Raw genomic sequence first — 20,733 nt, 5'->3', positions numbered from 1 at the left:
GGTTATCATTATATACCTATTTGGTATCCCGATGCCTTTCTGTTCGGTTGATTTATCCTTTGTTAACCCAGTAACCGGTTGTGGATAATCTTCCATGCGAGTGTATTATTCACGGTCTGCCGGTAATGAATAATATATCTCATGCACTCTTCAGTCGAAGCCTTTTGTGTTTCCCCAGTCGAGTAAGATTCGTTATTTCCCTTTGTGGAGTCGAATATTTCTTTGTTGTCGGATAATTGCCGGATGCTTGCAATTTATCCTCTTTGATGTTGCCTTTCGTTTACCCGTATGCTTGGTATCGATTGTCTTCTCTTTTTGGTTAGTCACCTATTATATACCCAGTAACCGGTATCTCTGGTGTCTTTTCCTTTCGAGTATATTATTCACGGTCTGCCGGTAATGAATAATATATCTCATGCGCTCTTTAGTTGGAATCCTTTGTTGATTTTCCCCAACTGAGCAAGATTCGTATTCTTTATAGAATCGAATAGCCATCCTTTAACCAGTTTGCGTTTTGGATGATGAGTGTCTTGGAAGTGAAATCCAATTCACGTTTTCGGTAGATCACCTATTATATACCCAGTAACCGGTATCTCTGGTGTTTCTTACCATGCGAGTTTATTATCTACGTTCTGACGGTAATAGATAATATATCTCATGCGAGTATCTTATCCACGGTCTGCCGGTAATGGATATTATATCTCATGCACTCTTTGGGTTTGTGTCCCCATTTGAGCAAGATTCGTTTTCCCGTTGTGGATTCGAATGTCCATCCTGTAAGTCGATTTGCTTTTCAAGCCCTCCTTTCGGATGATGAGTGTTTTGGAAGTGAAAACCAATTCACGTCTTCGGATTTTATCCTATAAACAACCCAGTAACCGGTTCAGGATATTTTTCCTTTCGAGTATATTATTCACGGTCTGCCGGTAATGAATAATATGTCTCATCTGAGTATTCTATCCACGTTCTGACGGTAATGGATATTATATCTCGTTCGCTCTTGAGTCGATCTTTTGATTGTTTTTCCCCTCAGAGTAAGATTCATTTTCCTTGTGGAATTGGATGTGCATCCTATAAACAAGTTTGCTTTTCTAGCTCTCTTCAGGATGATGAGTGTTTTGGAAGTGAAATCCAATTCGCACCTTGGTCGGTCACCTTTTATATACCCAGTAACCGGTATCCTTGGTGTTCCCTCCTTTCTGCTCCCTATTATGACCTCGGTCCCCCTGTGGAGTCAGATTTTCCTGAGTTTGTTACCCGTATGCCTGGTAACATCTCATTTTCCTTGTTGCTTCCCCAGTGGAGTTTTCTTTTTGCTTCTCCTCAGGAGTCAGCTTGTGTCTCTCCAATGGATTTATTTTCCATTTGGAATTCTCTTCCCAGTGTGAGTCCTTCACTCCCCAGTGAGTTCTCCAGTCTGTTTTCTGTTTTCCTAATCAGAGTCGTGTTTTGTTCACGTTATGTCAGTTTTATCTTCCCCAGTTTAGAGTCGTGTATTGTCCACACATTTCTTTTTTCTTTTATTATCCCCATAGAGTCTTATTAGAGTCTCTGTTCCTGGTGAGTGTATTGCTCCGATGGATCGTCTTTTCTTCTGTGTGAATCATATTCCCCACAGAATTTGCGTCTTTTGCATACATACATTTGCATCATGAGGTCTCTTAGGGACCAAAATTTGTCTCATTACTGTTATTTAAGCCCATTCTACCGCGTCGAGATGAAGATTTCTAAACTTCACTTCTCCGGCTAGAATGACCTTAAATAGGGGCATCTGTAAGACCCCAATTTTGGGCCCTAAGATCCCTCATGGCCCATATCATTCATATCATAACCTCAAGGATCATTGCATGCCTTTGCTTTCCTCTTAGTGGATAGATTGCCTTGTGGGTTTGATTTCGTGATCACCAAGCATACTTTGCATTTGTATATCTTTGCTTTCATATGTTTATCATTCAAAAAGTACAAAAATATTGTCAGTCTAACCCTTTTGCTTGCAGTGGAAGCAATCATCAGCAATTAGGTCAAAGTCAGTCATTGATCAGTCAAAGCAATGGATGGTGGCCATTCTTGCAGAATTTGGGCATCATGATCATTAATCAAAGGTTCATACATCTTGGGACATCATGTGAAGTCAAGTTCTCAAGGAATTAGGGTTTGGAATTCATCAGAAGTGGTCCAGTCATCCAAAACCCTAGAAAAGTCAACAGACAGTCAAACTTGGTCAACTGTTGATTTAATCAAGATTTGATGGATAGAATTGATCTGAAGGAGTTCATTCATGCTTGCATAAACCTCATCTATCATGTTCAACCTCATCATGGAAGAAAATCAAGCCAATCAGAAAATTTTCCAGAAATAGAAAGTGGACCTGTAATTTCAACTGCCAAAAATGGAAACTTCTTGATCTTAAACTTACATCATGATACAAGCTTCAAATGAATTTTTTCCCAACATGAAAGTTGAAGATCTTGTCTTCCCATTTTCAAAAAGTCCAAGAACTCTCAAATCCCATGTGTGGTTGTCAAGATATGATCAAATCATTTTCACCAATTTTTGAACTTCAACAAGCCATAACTCTCAAACCATAAGGCCAAATTTGGTGGGGTTTTTTCCTACACATCACATTTTTCATCCTCTTTCCAAAAATATAAATTTCATGACCTAAAACCTTACCATTCAAAATGGCATTTTTGGACCTATTCCTTTAAAAATCAAAGTTTGACTCACAGTTGACTTTTTGATTTATGCATTTTTTCTCACTTTGGCCAATTGGGAAAGGTTTAAAATCATATTTGAAACTTGCCTCAAGCTTAAGACCATCATCATACCACCATTTTCCCATCATTTTGAATTAAAATGCAAAATGGACAAAATTGGCAATTGGCTTCATTTGAACAAATCAAGTACAGCAATTCATGTGCAGCCATAAAACAGCAAACATACAGTCTGTCTGCAGCCTGTAGCAGGCCCAAATTTGTGCCAATTCACACCTCCACTTCACTTGTACAAAGATTAGCAAATGTGCATTTGGTCATCTTTTAGCTAAATATGATTAAGCATTCCTTAAGACAGTCATATATAAATTGTTTTTCTGCCACAAAGCAACCCTAGAGACCAAGAAATCGCAGCCTCCACAGACTTAAAGGACATTTTCTCTCATTCTTGCATTTTGGCAAAAACCCAATTTCTGCACAAACCATTAAAAGAGCTCGAGTTCTCTTGCATCCTTCATCATCAGAACATCTTTTGGAGCCTTGTTACGGCCTTAATCACCAGCTGGAACTCCAGTCTTTGTTCTGTTTTCCAAGCACATCAAACATGGCAGTGAGAGTTTGGAAGGATTTCAAGCAAGTGTGAGTCAAGGTTCTTCAAAGTTTCTTCACTCCAAAAGCATATTGGACCTCTGATTGAGCTGGAAGCATACAAACTGCACTGTTTCATTGGGTTTTCCAAACCAGGTGAATTTTTCGACTTCAGTGTTTTCTTAAGTCTTGCTACACACCATGTAGGTCTTGTTTGGTAGGTTGACTTAAGCCCTGAATCACATTAAATGGATGACTATGCTATGAGATATAAGGATTGCTATTTTAGTGAGCATATGCATTTTTCATCGATTTGCTTTGTTGGGTTTGATTTGTTGAAATTGCATACCATATTCTTGTTGCTGGAGGTTTAATGATGCTATTGGCATGTTTGGTTTCATTTTTTTGGGCACTTTGATTCTTGATGATTTTTACATAATGATGATGAAACCATTGCTGCTGTTTGAACCTAACCCACTTTTGGAAATCTTTTAGCCGAACTACGGCGTTCTGATCCTTACCTTTGATGGAAGGTACGTAGGCAACGGGTTCATCCGTTCGAACCCAATAATCCCAATAACCCAATAATAATAAAAATGTATATTCTTTTCTCATCATCCCAATCATGTTTGCACAATCTTTTTGTCATAACAAATAATAATTTTTGCATAACAAGTGTGAAAAGGGCTCCCTAGGAGTACCTAGGACGTAGTGGGTGCCTAACACCTTCCCATTGCGTAATTTACCCCTTACCCAGACTCTCTGATCTTTTTATTAGTTTTCTACGTGTAAAACTTCTTAGGCTTTTGTTCGCTTTTTAGCCAATCCTTTGGATAAATAAAAGTGCGGTGGCGACTCGAAATTTTTCACGTATCTCTTAGCTTATGATCTAATCGATAGATCATATAGCGACGAATACACCGCTACAAGTATGTATGACGTTGTCCCTCTCCTTTTGCTTGTTGTTTCAAGTTTCTTCCTTTTCTTTCTATCCTTCTGTATCCACTCCTTGTTTTCTGTCTGATTCTGACTTTCTCCTCTAATTGATAGTCATTTCTTTTTGCACGCGATTGAAGGGGTCAAGCTCTTCAAACCCTAATTTTCAGTGTGAAAATCAGAGTTGAAATACAGAGTTTTAGCGGAGCTTTTCGGTGTAAGGTTCGTTTGGGATTTCAGCAGAGTGACGGTATTTTTCTTCTCTCCTTTTTCAATCGATTAGCTTTCCTTTTTATAGAGTGAAATGAGCTCCCTAAAATTGTGTGTGGATCCTTGGCAGATGGTGCAAAAAGGAATCATTCCGTTAGCATCAAATCTTTCTTTAGATTTTGGTGGGGACCAATGTAAATGTGGTAGGAAACGGATTTGATTGTGGTCCCAAAAAATCTCCAAATGCGTGGCCGTCTTCACTGAATCTCCCATCTAGTTTTTACTGCGGTGAAACCTTCAACAATTGAGGTAAGGAAATTGGTATTTACTGGCATATATTTTAACCTTAATTGATGACTTCTCAACTTCGATTCACAACACTTCTTCCGTTTTTGCTGATGTGAGGACTTAATACATTTAGGTATGAATTGCTGCTCAAGTATTTTCGAACCCTGTGAATCTTTGCCTTTGGTTTATCATAACAATTGTGTGCTTACAAGTCTTATGACCATTAAATTGATGCCATGTTTGATACTTGGTTTGGTATTTGGTAGGTGATCTGAATGATATTCAGGATGCTTGATGATACTTGTATGGATGTTAACCTTGTTGATGGCTGAGCTTGGTTTGCTAGTTTGCTGTGTTTTACATGGTGGTAGTCATGATTGCTCCTGTGATTCTATTACCATGAGGTTAGTCATATGCTGAAAACCTGTTAACTTGGAATGTGATGTTGTTAGCTATTGTGTTAGAAGTTTGAATGAAATTTTGCTATGGTAATGATTATTTTTGTTTTGGATACTTTGCTTGTGCGTGAGATGATTTGTGGGTTGCTATGCTTGGTGATGCATTAGTGGTTTGTGCAGTTTTTAGATCGTATATTTGATCAAGGTTAGATGGTTTGGTAACAGGTTTCTTCTTGTCATGGTTCAGCATCTGTCATGGTTCTCTGATAATAGGTTCTATTGTAACAGGTTTTTTTTTGAAGCATACCCTCGCACTGTTTAGGTTTGGAGCATTATGGCGTTTAAACCAATCCCGTCTTTAATTGATGATTCATAATGCAATGGTCCTGCCGCTATAACTAAACCTTATGTCCCAAAAAGGTGAATCTTTAAATGTATCCTCATTTCCAAGTGTAGGCTAAGAGATACTCTCAACTGTGTTTAGCATGTTAGTTTTCTCGATTGTTTAACATCTCTGCTACCGACCAAATCCCTATCGAGTTATTAACATCAACATTCTGGAACTGAATCATCTGTCTTGGAGTTGTTAACCATCCTGCCATTGAAGGACAATGATGTTGCCAAGGTCTGCAACATGGCCTTCTGTGGGAGGAATACTCTGAACTTGCGTCTGTAGCCGTTTTTTGTTTTTTGGGTGTGATGGCTTGTTTTTGCTGTTTTGCCGTTCGGCAGCTTGTGATAGTTTTTCTTCTTTTGATCATAATCTCTTTGGGAAAATCCTTACTCATTGTTTCTTTGAATCCTGCAGGTTTCACTCATGATACCAAGTTTACTGCTTCTAGAAGTGTTTTGGTGAAGAGAGTGCATGGAGTTGTCGTGGTCAACTGTCATGATGTTTTAAGCTTATATACTTTTTTATTGCAATGTCCTGAAGTCTTTAGATCATAGGCCATGGCTGTGTGTAAATCATGAGGTCTACCAATATAACTGTAAACTATGCCCCTTACAAAATTTATTCTCAGAAGGATCGTGCCCATATGGAAAAAGAATGGTTTTGTACATCTAAATTTGTATTTTTTGATCAAAAGTAACATTATTATGAAGTCCATAGAAAACTGTTTCATTTTCTTTCTTATAGGAATTAAAAGACATTGAATCTAAATCCTCAAGAAATTTTCTCAAGTCAGGACCAGGAAATGCAAATCCTAGGCCATCCGTTAAATAGCTCTTTAGACGTGGCCCGAGATGAGTAGAAAAAAATGCTCATTTAATAAGAATGCTCGCCATGAGACGTGATGGACCATAATAATGCACCAATCTTGTAGGTCGGCCAAAAGGACTTGTTGATATGAATTAATTTGTACTTATGAACCAAATGATGCTTTTTATAATCTTGAATTAATGAGACGTAAGCCTTCGAGGCAACCTATGCATGGAGTAGATGATGTCATTGACTACAATGACATGTACCATGCTCAATGAATGAATAACAATAATATGCATCTTAATCCAGTGATCCACTTAATAAACAAAAGCTTCTTTGTGATTATTCTAATCAGTTGATTATAGTGGATTGAATCTGTGTGTATAAGGTGAAATCACTTTGGAGGGTGGACTATAGTAGCTTTGAGTTTCAAGCGAACGATAATAAAATACTTGTGTTTTTATCTCTTTGTTATTAACTTTTAAGTGGTGTTCTTGAGTTGGTAAAAAACTTTTGTTTTATAAAACTCAATTCAAACCCCCTTTCTTATGTTTTTCACACCTTCGGGGTTTGTTTTAATTCTGACGGGGCTACCACTAGCAGATTGCTTACTAAGTGTGGGGGTGTTTTTCGTGACAGTCAAGAAAGATAACTTTGTGGCTTTCATAAGACTATTGGTGATTGCAATAGTCTTGCTACAGAATTCTGGGGTGTCCTTATGGGTTTGGAGCTTGCTTGGGAGAGAGATTTCAAGAACCTTATTGTTCAAGATGGCAAAAAGACAGTAGCAGATGGTCTCCAAGGGTCGCCTTTGAAGTCTAAACAAGGTTCGACTTTGGCTAGGCATATTCTTCTTCTCCTTCAGCATTTTAAAGAAGTGCATTCATTCACATTTTTAGAAAAACTATTAAGTGTGCTGATTTTTTAACCAAACTAGATTTGTCCAGTTTTGATGGTTGTATCTGATTCGATGATAATTTTTTTAGTAACGGTTCAAATGTCTATGAGACATGCTGCCTAATGTCTCCTCATTTTAGACCTTTGATCCTCCCATTTTACTAATAAATAAATATATATTTGATTAAACAAACTTAAAAAATTATTATTTTTATTATATGAGTTAAATAGTTTAAGTTTCAAATTCTGAAACGTCCCAAAAAAAAACTATTTACTTACATTCTGAATTTAAAAGAATATACATTTCAAATTCTGAGTTGTCACCAAAAAAATTCTATCAATGAAAGCCCTAATCGTCACCAAAAATATATATTATATTTTATATTTCAAAGAATTTAAATTTCAAATTCTGAATTTATTACCATCAATTACATCTAAAATTATTAGATTACTTTTCACAATATAAATTCATAATTTAAAAAACAAGTACTATTAAAATTACTGACTTAAATTTATTTATTTATCTTCTATTTTGCTAAAATTATATTTTTTTACTCTCCAATTTTTAAAACTAATATTTTGGTTCGCTATTGAACAACGCTGCATTATTTTTAGTTTTCAAAACTTTACTTTCATTAGAGAGGTACTTCATTTCAAAATTATTTTACCAAACAAAATTTATCTCAAAATAAACATCATTTTACTTTTTCAATATCAATTTCTTTCAGAATGCCATTAAATAATTAAAACTTCTTTCAAGTCATTATTCTCCTATACATTTATGACAATTTATAAAAACCTTAAACTATTCTTATTTTAGGATGGAATGAGTAAGCAATCAATAGACATTTATGAACTAATAAAATATATCAATAGACATTGACGCATGCATTAGACTCCTCGTGAGGAGGCGCCAATGCTAGTGGCGCCTACATTGGGCCTCATGAGGAGGCGCCAATGTTAGTGGCGCCTATGTATGTTTGATTGGTGTATGCGCCAATTCATCTGGCGCATACACCCCCTGCTATTTTTTTTAATTATTAATATTTAATTTTTATTATTTAATAAAAAAGAAATAGTAATGCAAAAAAAATTCATTGATGATGTAATAATTGGTTACATTGGACTGATAATAAACTAATGACCCGTCTGATTATAACGTCCCCCTGTTCCACATCCCGGTGCGTTAGTTTATCTCCTAGGTCTTCCACGATTTTCTTTAGGTGTTTGGGGTCTTTGTGTGCTGACCTGATCGAGCGATGGTTGGTTGGAAGGTCCAACGGAAGTTCCAGCGGTATTTGATAGATGTGTCATCATTTGCTCCCAATATCCGGAGGGGCTCTGGCCAACGGCGCTTTCGTAATGGAGTTCGGTGCCCATGTCATCGTAGTTAGGGCGTTGTGGTTGAGTGAATTGGGGACGATATAGTTGCCCAAATTGGGTCATTGAGTCGTTTTGGAAACAAAGCAATGGTTTCTAGGGCGACTATAGTTAAACAATGGTTGGGTGTTATTGATGGGGGGCTACGATGAAGTGACCCATATGAATCATCTGGGCTATAGACAGTTGTGGTTGCGGGGTTTGATTCTTGGTTTTGTGTTTGAGTGAGAGGTATGAATGGATTGCGACGTTGGATGGTTGCTTGTTGGGTGGTTGGCATGAATGGGTTGCGATGTTGGGTGTTTGGTTGTTGTGTGTATGTGGTTGGTTGATCTTGTATGGTTGGTTGTTGGATTTGGGTGGGTTCACATTGGTGTTGGGTGGTGAATTGTTGTGGGGCATACGATGACGAAGCATGTTGGCGTGGATCCATCAAATACCGCGGCTCAGATACAAATTGTTGAGTTGTTACCGATCTAAACCATGCCATATATTTTGTTGAGTCGGTCTTGTACCATGGATATCTGGTTCGTTCAAGATGTGTTGTCTTTGATTCCTCTATGGACGACACATGTCTTTTGCAAAGTCTCTCCAATCAGAATAATCCCATTGTGCATCAACCCTTTTTTGATGTCAATTCCCCAAACACGTGGGAGATTCTGGAATATGTTGTAGCATTCAGAACTGCAGTTTGACCCGGTCACTTTGGTGCATTTCCACCATAATGAATCGGATAACCGGTGTCTTCGTTGTCCAAACTGCAGCATCGTCATGGTTCACATCATGATCCAGACCCAGATATGGCCTCCAGACAAACTGTAAAACAATACGAAACGATTAGATGGAAAATAATTTGAGAAGTATTTTTAAATTAAAATATAGTTGGGTAGGATTATTACATCGTCATGTCCAATATGGTCCAATAGATTTCGATAGACTGCAATAGCATGTTTCAGACACCTGTTGTAGTTCATTCCCCTTACTGACCACCTAAGATAAAAAAGAAGTGAAAAATATTATTTACTATTAATTATAATATAAAATATAATTAACTAAATGGTGAATGGTAAAGTGTTAGACTTACTTGGTTGCAAACGGTATCACGAATGGGCGCTCATTTATCGGGGCGAGCGACGACATTCTTGACCAACCCCAAGCTTGAAGCAAATACGCACATGAAAAAAATATAGGTATTCTTTTTTGTAGTTCTATACATTGCACTATATAGATGGGCCAATACAGCTGAACCCTAACTATAAGTGTTTACCTTATTAATGTTGCGTAATAAAGGTAAATACATTATATTTACAAAATTACCTGTACTTTCTGGAAACAAAAAATTATCAAATAAAATCATAATATAACACCAAGCTTTTATTATTTTCTCATACTCGGTTGAATCATCGGGAATTACTATACTGGCATAATATTGTTTAAGGTATTTTAAACTTATACCTTGCCCCCTTGCTTGACCGGACGTGTCTCCCTCAGTTTCGTCGTCTAGCAAATGGGCACCCAATAATTCATTGCAGATATTGTTGTCTTGGTTAACTCGATCATTCACTGCCTTTCCATCTATACGGAGACCCAACAACATGTACACGTCCTCAAGTGTGACGGTACACTCACCAATCGGAAGGTGAAATGTGTGGGTCTCGGGTCTCCACCTCTCCAACAAAGTTAGAATGAACTTGTAGTCCACCGAGTACGAAACAATGTTGAGTAGATTTCCAAATCCAGATCCTCTAATATATGGTTCTATGAAAGGATCGTGGGGTACATATTCATGTACACGACATCAAAACCGCTTCGGATCCTAATAATAAAAAAGTAAGAAAATGCAATTAGAAGAAGAAATACATAATCAACAAGCACAACTCTATAAGAAGTAAGAAAAACATAGATAACAAAGGTATAAGACTAAAAAGAGAAAAAGTAAAAAGAGAGAGATGACATACAAATGCCGATACATTCTCGAGCGTGCCTCTATGTTCATCGCCCATAGTCAACAAAGACATGATTTGATTTTGCAAAGCTTGAGTGTGGTAGAGGAAACAAGTGTGGTAGAAGAATATAATTGAGTATTGATGAAGATGATTTGATATTGTTGATATGAGAGGCTATTTATAGATGAATGAGTGAGTAGGTTTGCAACCTAAGATGAATGTGATTGGTTGCATGGAATGGCAAGAGAAGACAAGGGAATGACAAACTTCAGAAAGCATGTGAGAGATAGCATGTGAGGAATCTCTTCTAGGCGCATGTGAAGAATCAACATGTAACGGAAGATGCGCCATTCCTCTTGGCGCCTACATGTGATTCTTCACATGCAAGGAAGAGGCTCCCTTCCTCTTGGCGCCTTAGTGTAGGGCAATGGGAAGGGGCACCCTTCCTAGTGGCGCATAAGACCAATTTTTGTGAAGAGGCACCCATCCTTTTGGCGCCCCAGTTACTTTATGGTGCCTAGGGAATGGGCGCCTAGGTGGGAATCTCAGGGCTCAGGCGCATGTGTGTTCTTGTCACTCTTTTCTCTGCATGGTTGATTCTTTCTACTACATGCATGGTCAAGTTTGTACAAACAATGACCAAGTTATCAATGCAACGACCAAGTTAGCAATGAAACATTATTTATGTTGTGTGGATGAACAACTTAGCAATGCATTCAATTCCCTTAAAGATATCTACATATATAATATTTCAACAAAATGTCTTCCACACAACATTACATGATCAGTGCCCATGTCGAAGGTGAAATATTTGATCATCAGTTGTTCGGTTTTTGTTTTCGAAACACAGAGGTAACTCGGTTTACAATAAATCGACGATCAAATTTTTCACATCTGAAACAAAGAATAGAAAAGAAATTGCAATGCAGTAATGTGGGCCAAATCATCTATAAAAATCCGGTTTGGTTTGTAGAAAACCAGGTTAAATTTTATCAGAAGAAGATTCGAGATGATGATGATATTCAGCATATGTTTGTCAGTCACGAACAATCTGGTTACAACGATATAGAGTTGTATATATTACCACATCAACAACAGGTGTCTTTGTACATTGATCAGTCACAAGTGTTTTGTGAGACTGATGACGAACAAGCTGAGGTGAATGTTCTATATGACAAAGAAGAAGAATCTGAGATCATGGTTGATTCGATGGTGAACGCTGAAGAGGAAGAGGAGCCAATACCAACAAGTTATGTATACTTCCCACCCCAACAGATGACAAGGTTAAATTTGGGTTCAGATGAACCTTTAGCAGATGTATGGTACAATCCTTACGTGCAGATGCAAGGATCTTTGAAACAAGGAGACACATTTCGCACAAAAGAGGAATGTGTAAGAGCCATTAAGAAATTCCACATGCAACTATCAGCTGATTTCAGAGTTGACAGAACTTATGCATCGAGGTATAAAGTTTATTGTCCGAATGAGCACTGCCTTTTTATGTTGTCAGCTTCGTACCAGAAGAGGAGCGAGTCTTGGGAGATTGGATCAATGGGTCCAGATCACACATGCATGGTGACAAACCCAATCCAGGATCATCGTAACTTAAGCTCTCAGCTAATATGTGATGAAATATTATCTATTATTAGCGACAATCCATCATTAAAGGTGAGTACAATAATCTCGCATATTAGGGCAGAGTACGAGTACACTCCATCATATAGGAAGGCATGGATAGCTAGGACAAAATCTATTGAAAAAGTGTTTGGCAATTGGGAGGAGTCTTACAATCAACTTCCAAAATACTTGTTGGCTCTAAAACAATATGCTCCCGGAACAATTGTCAAGCTGGAAACAAATTGTCCGCCTATACACCAGATGGTACGTGTGCTGTTGGAAATATAATATTTCACCGTCTACTATGGGTGTATCAACTAGGTATCATAGGTTTTTCTTTCTGTAAACCAATTATACAAACTGATGGTACATGGTTGTACGGAAAATACAAAGGAACGTTACTGATGGTAGTGGCACAAGATGGGAACATCAATATTTTTTCAATCGTCTTTGCCCTAGTTGAAGGGGAGACTGCTGAGGGATGAAGTTTTTTCCTAAGAAATCTCTGATTGCACGTTGCACCTCAGCCTAACTTATGTTTGATCTCCGACAGACACCCTTCAATCATCAGTGCATATAATAACATTGACAACGGCTGGCAAAATCCTCCTTCGACGCATGTGTGATGTAATAGACATATTGCTCAGAATTTCATGCGGGAAATCAAAGATAAGACGTTGCGGAAGAAGGTTGTCAATGCAGGTTACGCATTATCAGAACCTTCTTTCAAACACTACAGCAAGGAAATAAGATTGTCAAACGAAGATGCGGTACGGTGGATCCATGGTATTCCTTTGGAGAAGTGGACTAGGGCATACGACAACAGTCAACGTTAGGGCCACATGACAACAAATCTTGTGCAATCAATGAACTCTGTCTTCAAAGGCATCCGTAACCTACCAATAATCGCTTTGGTGCATGCTACATATTTCAGGCTAAGGGCGTTGTTTGAAACCAGACGCTTAAAATGGAGTTCAGTGTTGCAATCTGGACAGTTGTTCAGTGATGCTTCGATGAAATTCATCAGACATGAAGCTGCCAAAGCAAACACACATGTGGTTACGGTCTTTGACCGAAGTAAAGGTTGGTTTAGTGTTGTCGAGTCCATGGATCACAATGAGGGCATGCCGATGGGACAGTACATAGTCTAACTAGATAGAGGTTAGTGCGACTGCAGAAAGTTCCAAGCCTTTTGTACCCCCGCTCCCATGTCCTTGCGGCATGCTCAAAGGTTCGAAGGGATCCATCATACTTGTTATCTGAAGTTTACAAAATCGTCAGTGTTTCAAATGTTTATAAGATTAGTTTTTTCATAGTGGCAAAAGAGGATTATTGGCCAGAATATCAAGGGGACATCGTCTGGCACAACGATGTTATGCGAAGGAAGAAAAAGGGTCGCCCAAACAGCATCCGAATTCGAACCGAAATGGATACGGCGAACAAAATGGTTAGACTATGTAGTTCATGCCGTCAACTAGGTCACAATCGTAATAACTGTCCTAGTGTTAGAATGAGCACAACCAGATAAATTTACATGTACCTCTATTGCAATATATGAAAAATTAAATTTATTTCATATTAGACGTCTGTCACGAAAGTACGATTGCATAAACAGTAACACATATAATTATAACAAATACAAGAACTATGCAATTACAACCAGCAAAACAATTTTGAACATGTAATGCATCATCCTACGAGCGTCTTGGTCTGTCTTAATATCCACCAATTCGCGTAATTCTCCGTGTTGGTTAAACGTGGACACAAGCCATTGTATTCTTCTAATCCGTTCACCCTCTCCAATTTCTCCCTCTAACCAATTGTACAACGTCCGATTAAGACGTTCAAACATATTTCTGTTCCAAAGTCGAATCTGTACCGGAGCTGCAACGGCAGAAAATATTACATCAGCACTTTGTTTTTGAATGTATGCAGACATTGTTGAACAGGGAAAATTGAAATTGATGGTGGTTGAATTGTATTAGGAGATGAGTTTGAGTGAAAAATATTGCATCCAATGCGTGGTATTTATAGAGACGGACAAAACATGTGGGCGCTTGAGGGATTGACGGCCACATGACCATCACATGCAGCCAGATGAATTAGCGCCCACACAACCAAATGCACCTAGGCGCCACTAGCATTGACGCCTCCTCATGAGGTCCAATGCAGGCGCCACTAGTATTGCCGCCTCATCATGAGGAGCGCAATGCATGCGCCAATGCTAGTGGCGCCTCCTCGTGAGGAGCGCAATGCATGCGCCAATGCTATTGACGCCTCCTCTTTATGCATTGGGGGTGCCCCAATTCATCTGACGCATCCTCTACCAAACCTGGTTATTTTGATAATTTTTTTAAATAATTAGTTATTTTGAAAAAAAAATAAAAATAATTATTATTTTGAAAAAAAATTCCAAACTTTTACCTACTTCCTCTTCAAGAACACCCATATTAATCCTATTTGAATCTGCTCAAACTTCAACGAAATTCAAGAAACCGATATCCTGAATTTCACAAAACTCCCAATATCTTTATATCTGAGTACAATTATCGTACTATGTAATCAAGCTTCATGTTAATCCTATTCATAGAGGATATGAACTCTACTATTTTCATTAACTTGTGCCATAAGACAATGATTCAATTAGTAAAAAATATGAGCATACAAAAGTATATAGACAATCATGAATATGGTATCTATCGGTTGTATGTAACTGTCAACTGAATATGGTTTCAGAGTTATAGATATAACCAAAACCAACAATGCTTAAAACCAACAGTACAACAGTAACAATTGACCCCAAACTCCATATAATATAACTATACTTAATCCGATTCAAAGCCATAATTCAGAAAGAAAGGAAATAGCATAACAATAACCAATTTCTTTTTCTACATATCATTACAATGACATTCAAGATTAGCCCATGGTTCAAAAAGTTACAGAATAATTAAACCTATAATTTAAAGCCTAGTGTCGAGGGTGAGGAACTAATTGGTATTATTCTTCAGCTCAGCCAAGTGATTATGCATGAAAAGGATACCACATTTTCTCTGGGAGAAGCAATTTAAGCATTCTAAGAGAAACTTGAGAAATACTTATCAATCTGCATAAAAATGCTCAGTCGACATCAAAGAGTAAAGGTAATCAGAAGAACTGTTACCCATGGTTTTAAACTACTTTCCACAAGAACGGCGACAGTAATTGTGACTACAAGTCTACAACCTATGCTTTTCAAGATCTCAACAACCACATCAAATCCAACTATATCTGACTACAATATTCTACATATCAAATATCATAACATAACCACCACAACTGTAATTAAAAACCTTACTTATATGATAACAAGATGTGCATTAAAGTAAACCAGGGTGTTACAATTTGATTACATTACATGTTTTAACTGAACCAAAATAAAAAAACATAACGAACAGGCTTTTCCTTTCTGTTTTATAGGTAAACCGAATGCTAAATTAAGCCGATAAATAAGAGACTCGTCTGTCATCATTCATTAACTATGAAAATATGGAATACACAAAAATGCTCATCACCAATTCACCGCCACTATCACTAATTACTACCACAATAACTAATAACTAACATGTGCTTGTGATCAAAACCATAAACACATCCAACCAAGCCAACAACATATAAACAATTTCATCAATTACACCATATCTTGATAAAAACAAAAAATTGCCATTTAGATCTATGAAACACTGGCACATATATAGACACGACACACAAGACTAGTTGAATAATGCGGTAATGCGGAATACCAAACACACACCTTCAATCATCATCATCATGATCACTCTCATCACTGAAATACCCAGCTTTCTTCCCTTTCTTCTTCGTCTTGTTGTTGTCCAAACCCTCATCATCATTTCTGTTTCTCCCCAGCAACCTTTCACCCGCTTCATCATCCACAACAGAAGCCCAATTATCGTCAAACTGCTCCGCAGCAATCTAACCACCCTCCTCCTCCTCCTCATCACCTTCCTCCTCCCCATCCCTATCCCTCAGCCCACTAAATCCCCGTCGCGGCTTCTTAGGCTGAGGCCGCGGCCTCGGCCCCAACTGATTCTTAGGACACTCATACGACAAATGACCATGCCCCCACACTCATAACACAAACCAGTCTCAGTATTGTACACGCGCTTCCGAATAAACTCCAGAGCACGTCCATTATCAACAGCAATAGAAGCAGTTAGAGTCCTTCCATTGAGAATCTTCTTATTCATCTCCGCCACGGCGCGTTGGGCGTCATTACGAGAAACGAATTGGACAAACGCGACACCGCGACTTAGGCGTGTGTGACGGTCTTTGAGAACGGTTACACGCGCGATATGGCCGAAAGTAGAGAAGAGCGTATGGAGATCGGAGATTGTTAGGGAGTAATCTAGATTAGAAACGTATAGCATCGATTTTGATGGTGCTAAGGGTTCACCAGTTCCTCCTATTGATGATCCTTTGTTGTTCGGTTTTGATTGGGGTTGATTACTGGATGTGGTTCCGGTGGTGGTGTTGGGGGTTGAGGACGAAGCGCAGTAGCGGTAGTAGAAAACGTCGTCGTCTTCATCGTTGTCGCTGTGTTTTCGTTTGTGTTTCTTCTTGCTTGACATTTTTTTCGGTTCAGGTTTTTTGTTTCCGACAACGGCGTCCGGTTTCCGGCGACGAAATTAGTTCTCCGATGCTTCTTTAATCTATAGAGGAAATCTGAGAGTGGAGAGATTCTATAATGCGTTTGAGAAACCCTGGAGAAGTGAAGCGAAACTCCAAGCGGATCTGGACATGGATCCGGATATTTTGGATTGGTTTTATATATGGTTTTATCCATTCTTATTTTTTTATAAGCAGTACTATCCATATGTAAATGGACAACTTGCTCACCGCCAGAGTACTTGTAAAGATAGCATAAAACTAAAAATTATTATGTTTTAATATTTTTTTATTTAATTGGTCAGCCACCCATCTGCATATATAAATTTTAATAATTTTTTGTTAGTATGATGCTAGATTTTTTAAGACAAAAATTTCTAGTTCGTTAGATATACAATTTTATTATATTATTTTAGATTATATTTTAATATCTTAAGATAAATAGAGTTATTGAAATTTAGCAAAAATAGAATAGAGTGAAATAGAAATTTTATTACTTTATTATTTGAATAATTAGCGATAAAAACAAAGTAAGTTTTTGATTCTGCTCATATAAAAGAGAAACAATACTGATGGAAAGTGATGAAAATTTTCATTCTGCTCATATTAAAGGGAACAATACTCGTAGAAAGTGATCAATACTAGTAGAAAGTGATGTAATTTTTTATTCCTCATATCTAAGGGAAACAATGTTAATGAAAAGTGATGAAATGAAATAAAATAGAATAATAAAATTTTATTATACTGGATCTGATTTTAATTAACTCAAACAATGTAATCTTATTCTATTTCATCTCATATCACTTCATATCATCTCATTGCATCAATTTAAGCAAAACCTTAGTCTAATAACTTCAGTTTCACAACATTTAAAAACTCTTATGTAGAATTTGTCCAGAATTGAAGAGGACTCATCTCTTACTAGAAACTCAACAATTAATTTGTTTTCAAAAGTAATGCTTTATTTATACGCTTAGATTATGTTTGGACATCTTAAAAGTAAGATATAAGAATAAAAATGAACATAGTGAATCAACAAAATTAGAAGTACATACAATTAAAATGCATCAAAATCGATGACATCTTTTTAAATTTATTGAACTTTTCGCATTAGACTTTTTTCTATTGTATTATTTTTCAACATCATTTAATTTCTAGAACTCATGCATCCTATCCAAAAAAGCAAAGTTCTCACTCAGATGTTTCTTCCTTAAGACGTTCTCTCCATTCTACGAATGTTGGTGGTAGAGGACACCCTCGTTTCAAATAAGCTTGTAAAAAATGCATCTTAGTAGCAATCTGTCTAATCAAGACAACCCGGCCATTTAAATTATTTGGAGGGCAACTTAGCAGAGGGAAAACGATTTACGAAAAACTATGTCTTGTAAACTAAACTAAAACTCAGTCATATACATTTGATATAAGATGACTCATTTCAGAAAAATTCATCCACTCTATTGTCGTTGTGGGGACACCAATTTTACTAAGAATCAAAGGATTTTGAATAGCTTGTATTTGTGCATTAGTCATATAGAGTCGCATGTAATTGTCGCACCTCAAAAAAAGATGATAATGCGATCCCTCGCGATAGGACGCGGAAAAAAAAATGTTGTTCGAAACAGAGTCGCCACCGAACTTTATTTATTCCAATGAGGGAATAGGAAAATATCGAGAAAACCTTTAGAAATAAGAATAATGGTCGTCGCAACCATATTCGGGTTCGGGAGTCGATTACGCAAGGGGAAGGTATTAGCACCCCTTACGTCCGTTGTACTCAACGGGAACCTTTTAGTCTGATTTTGCTATTTGATTGTTAATTGACTGTTTATCTGCTTGCTTCGAGTAATTAGAATTGATGATAGATGTGGATGAAGACCTCAGGATGGGGGAAATGGGAGGTTTTTTATTAGTGTGCTCGCGAAGATACAGCAATCTCCTGCCTACGTATCCTTATGGTGCAATAAGGAAATCTGAGCATTCGTAGTTCGGGCCACTACGAATATTGGTTGTGTTTTTTTTTTATGAACGACTGTGTAGGTCGGCGTTCTAACGGCTAAACACTGGCTTGTGTACTCTCGGTGAAGGCTCTAGCACTGGTTTGTTGTGTGCATTAGAAAGGATTGACAGTGTTCTTTTTGAAAGGGTTTTGGTCACGCGGGGGTGACGAGTTGAATTGACGTGTTTGGTTTTGATTGGTTTCGATCGCTCGAGGGCGAGAAGTTAGGTTTGATTTGTTGATGATTTGAGGAACGACGAAAGATTGAGCAATATGGTGTACACCAATCGTTCAATTCTTTCGAGGAATAATAAGGCGTGCGCCTTCTATTCCCTTTTCGTTCGAATTGTTTTGAAAGTTTGTTTGTGGATGTTGAATACGCACGGTAGTGAGGCGTACGCCAATTTGTGCAATTCCCTCCTACTTGCTTATTCAAAGAATAACGAGGCGTACGCCACCTATTCCCTTATCCAAGTTTATTTAACGTGTTTTAGTCGGAAGTCGATAATTTGTGCAATATTGCATACGCCAATTATCCAAATAATCGAGAGACGGTGAGGCGTACGCCTCCCATCTTTTATCACCCGAGGTTTAAATTGTAAAAAGATATGTTTAGATATTGTATTCGATTTATGAAGATAGCTTGAATTTTGGGTTGGTAGGTTTGGATTTGTCGATGATTTGAGCAAGGTGGCGTACGCCAATTATTCAAATAATCAAGGAGTGGTGAGGCGTACGCCTCCCATTCTCTATTGAAGTTGTATAGTTTATTTTGTAAAGTTGGGTTTTATATAAGAGGTGATTTGAGTTTATTCGATTGTGTTTTAAGTTTGATGACAAAAACTCGAGCAATGTGGCGTACGCCAATTATTCGAATAATCGAAAGATAGTGAGGCGTACGCCTCCTATCCTCTTTATTATCATAAATTTAGAATTAAATGTTTTAGAAGTTGTAGTTGATTTGGAAAATGATTTGAATATGATGGTTGAAGTTTAGAAATAATTTGAATTTAGAACCTATGTTTGATTTGAAAAATTGATTTGAAATTGTATGATTATTAGGGTTTTAATTGAATGACGAAAATCCGAGCAATATGGCGTACGTCAATTATTCGAATAATCGAGAGATAATGAAGCGGATGCTCACTATTCTCCTTTTCATTCAAAGATTAATTATTAAAAATTAAACTTTTAGAATTTATAATTAATTGGTGGAGTGATTTTAATTTTATGGAGTTTTAGGGTTTTAAATGAATGACGAAAATCCGAGCAATATGGCGTACGCCAATTGTTCAAATAGTCGAGAGATAGTGAAGCGGAGGCTTACTATTCTCCTTTTCATTCAAAATTAAATTAAATAATTTTTAAGAGAATACTATTTAAATACGGTGAATTTGAATTTATTTAGAATTAATATACTTTTGGGAAAGACTATTTGGTATTGGACCAACGTCAAACTTATTTATTAGAAAATAAAGTAAATTATTTGTTGACGTTAACCATTAATCCACCATTTAACTAATTATAATATTATAACAAGATAAAAAGAAGAGTTGAAAATAGTAATCGAAACCGAACTAATAAATATTTCTAATATTAGTGTTATCTTAATTTTAATTAAAACAATCAAGAATAGCTCATAAACCAAGTAGACCAAATTGGAATGTTTGGGAAATAAATAAAAAGTTAGGCCCTAAACATTGGATCAAAGAAGGCCCAAGGGACTTAAAGTAGTGTTATTTTCGGGATGGGCCACAAGGCCCAAAATCCTCTCCTACTCAGCCAAGTGGTACCGCCGAGAAGAGAAAAGGTTGGCCTCGGTTTACCTACCGCCACACGCATCATTGTTCATTGATAACATCATAAAGATTTTGGGAACATAATCTGACAGCAC

At 37.3% G+C, this 20,733-nt stretch overlaps 1 protein-coding gene across 1 annotated transcript in view; it reads right to left on the bottom strand.

Annotated features, from left to right (window-relative positions):
• Window positions 1-16,806, bottom strand: part of LOC127137560 (U11/U12 small nuclear ribonucleoprotein 31 kDa protein) — a 68,131-nt gene extending 51,325 nt beyond the window's left edge. The window contains exon 1 of the mRNA XM_051064018.1: window positions 16,632-16,806. Coding sequence (XP_050919975.1) covers window positions 16,632-16,806 — 175 coding nt within the window. The remainder of the gene's footprint in view (window positions 1-16,631) is intronic.
• Between the last annotated feature and the right edge of the window lie 3,927 nt (window positions 16,807-20,733).

The sequence above is a fragment of the Lathyrus oleraceus genome, chromosome 4 (assembly GCF_024323335.1).
Source record: "Lathyrus oleraceus cultivar Zhongwan6 chromosome 4, CAAS_Psat_ZW6_1.0, whole genome shotgun sequence".
NCBI lineage: Eukaryota > Viridiplantae > Streptophyta > Magnoliopsida > Fabales > Fabaceae > Lathyrus > Lathyrus oleraceus.
Note: the sequence above shows the minus strand (reverse complement) of the source record. Positions and strands in the feature narration are given on the sequence as shown.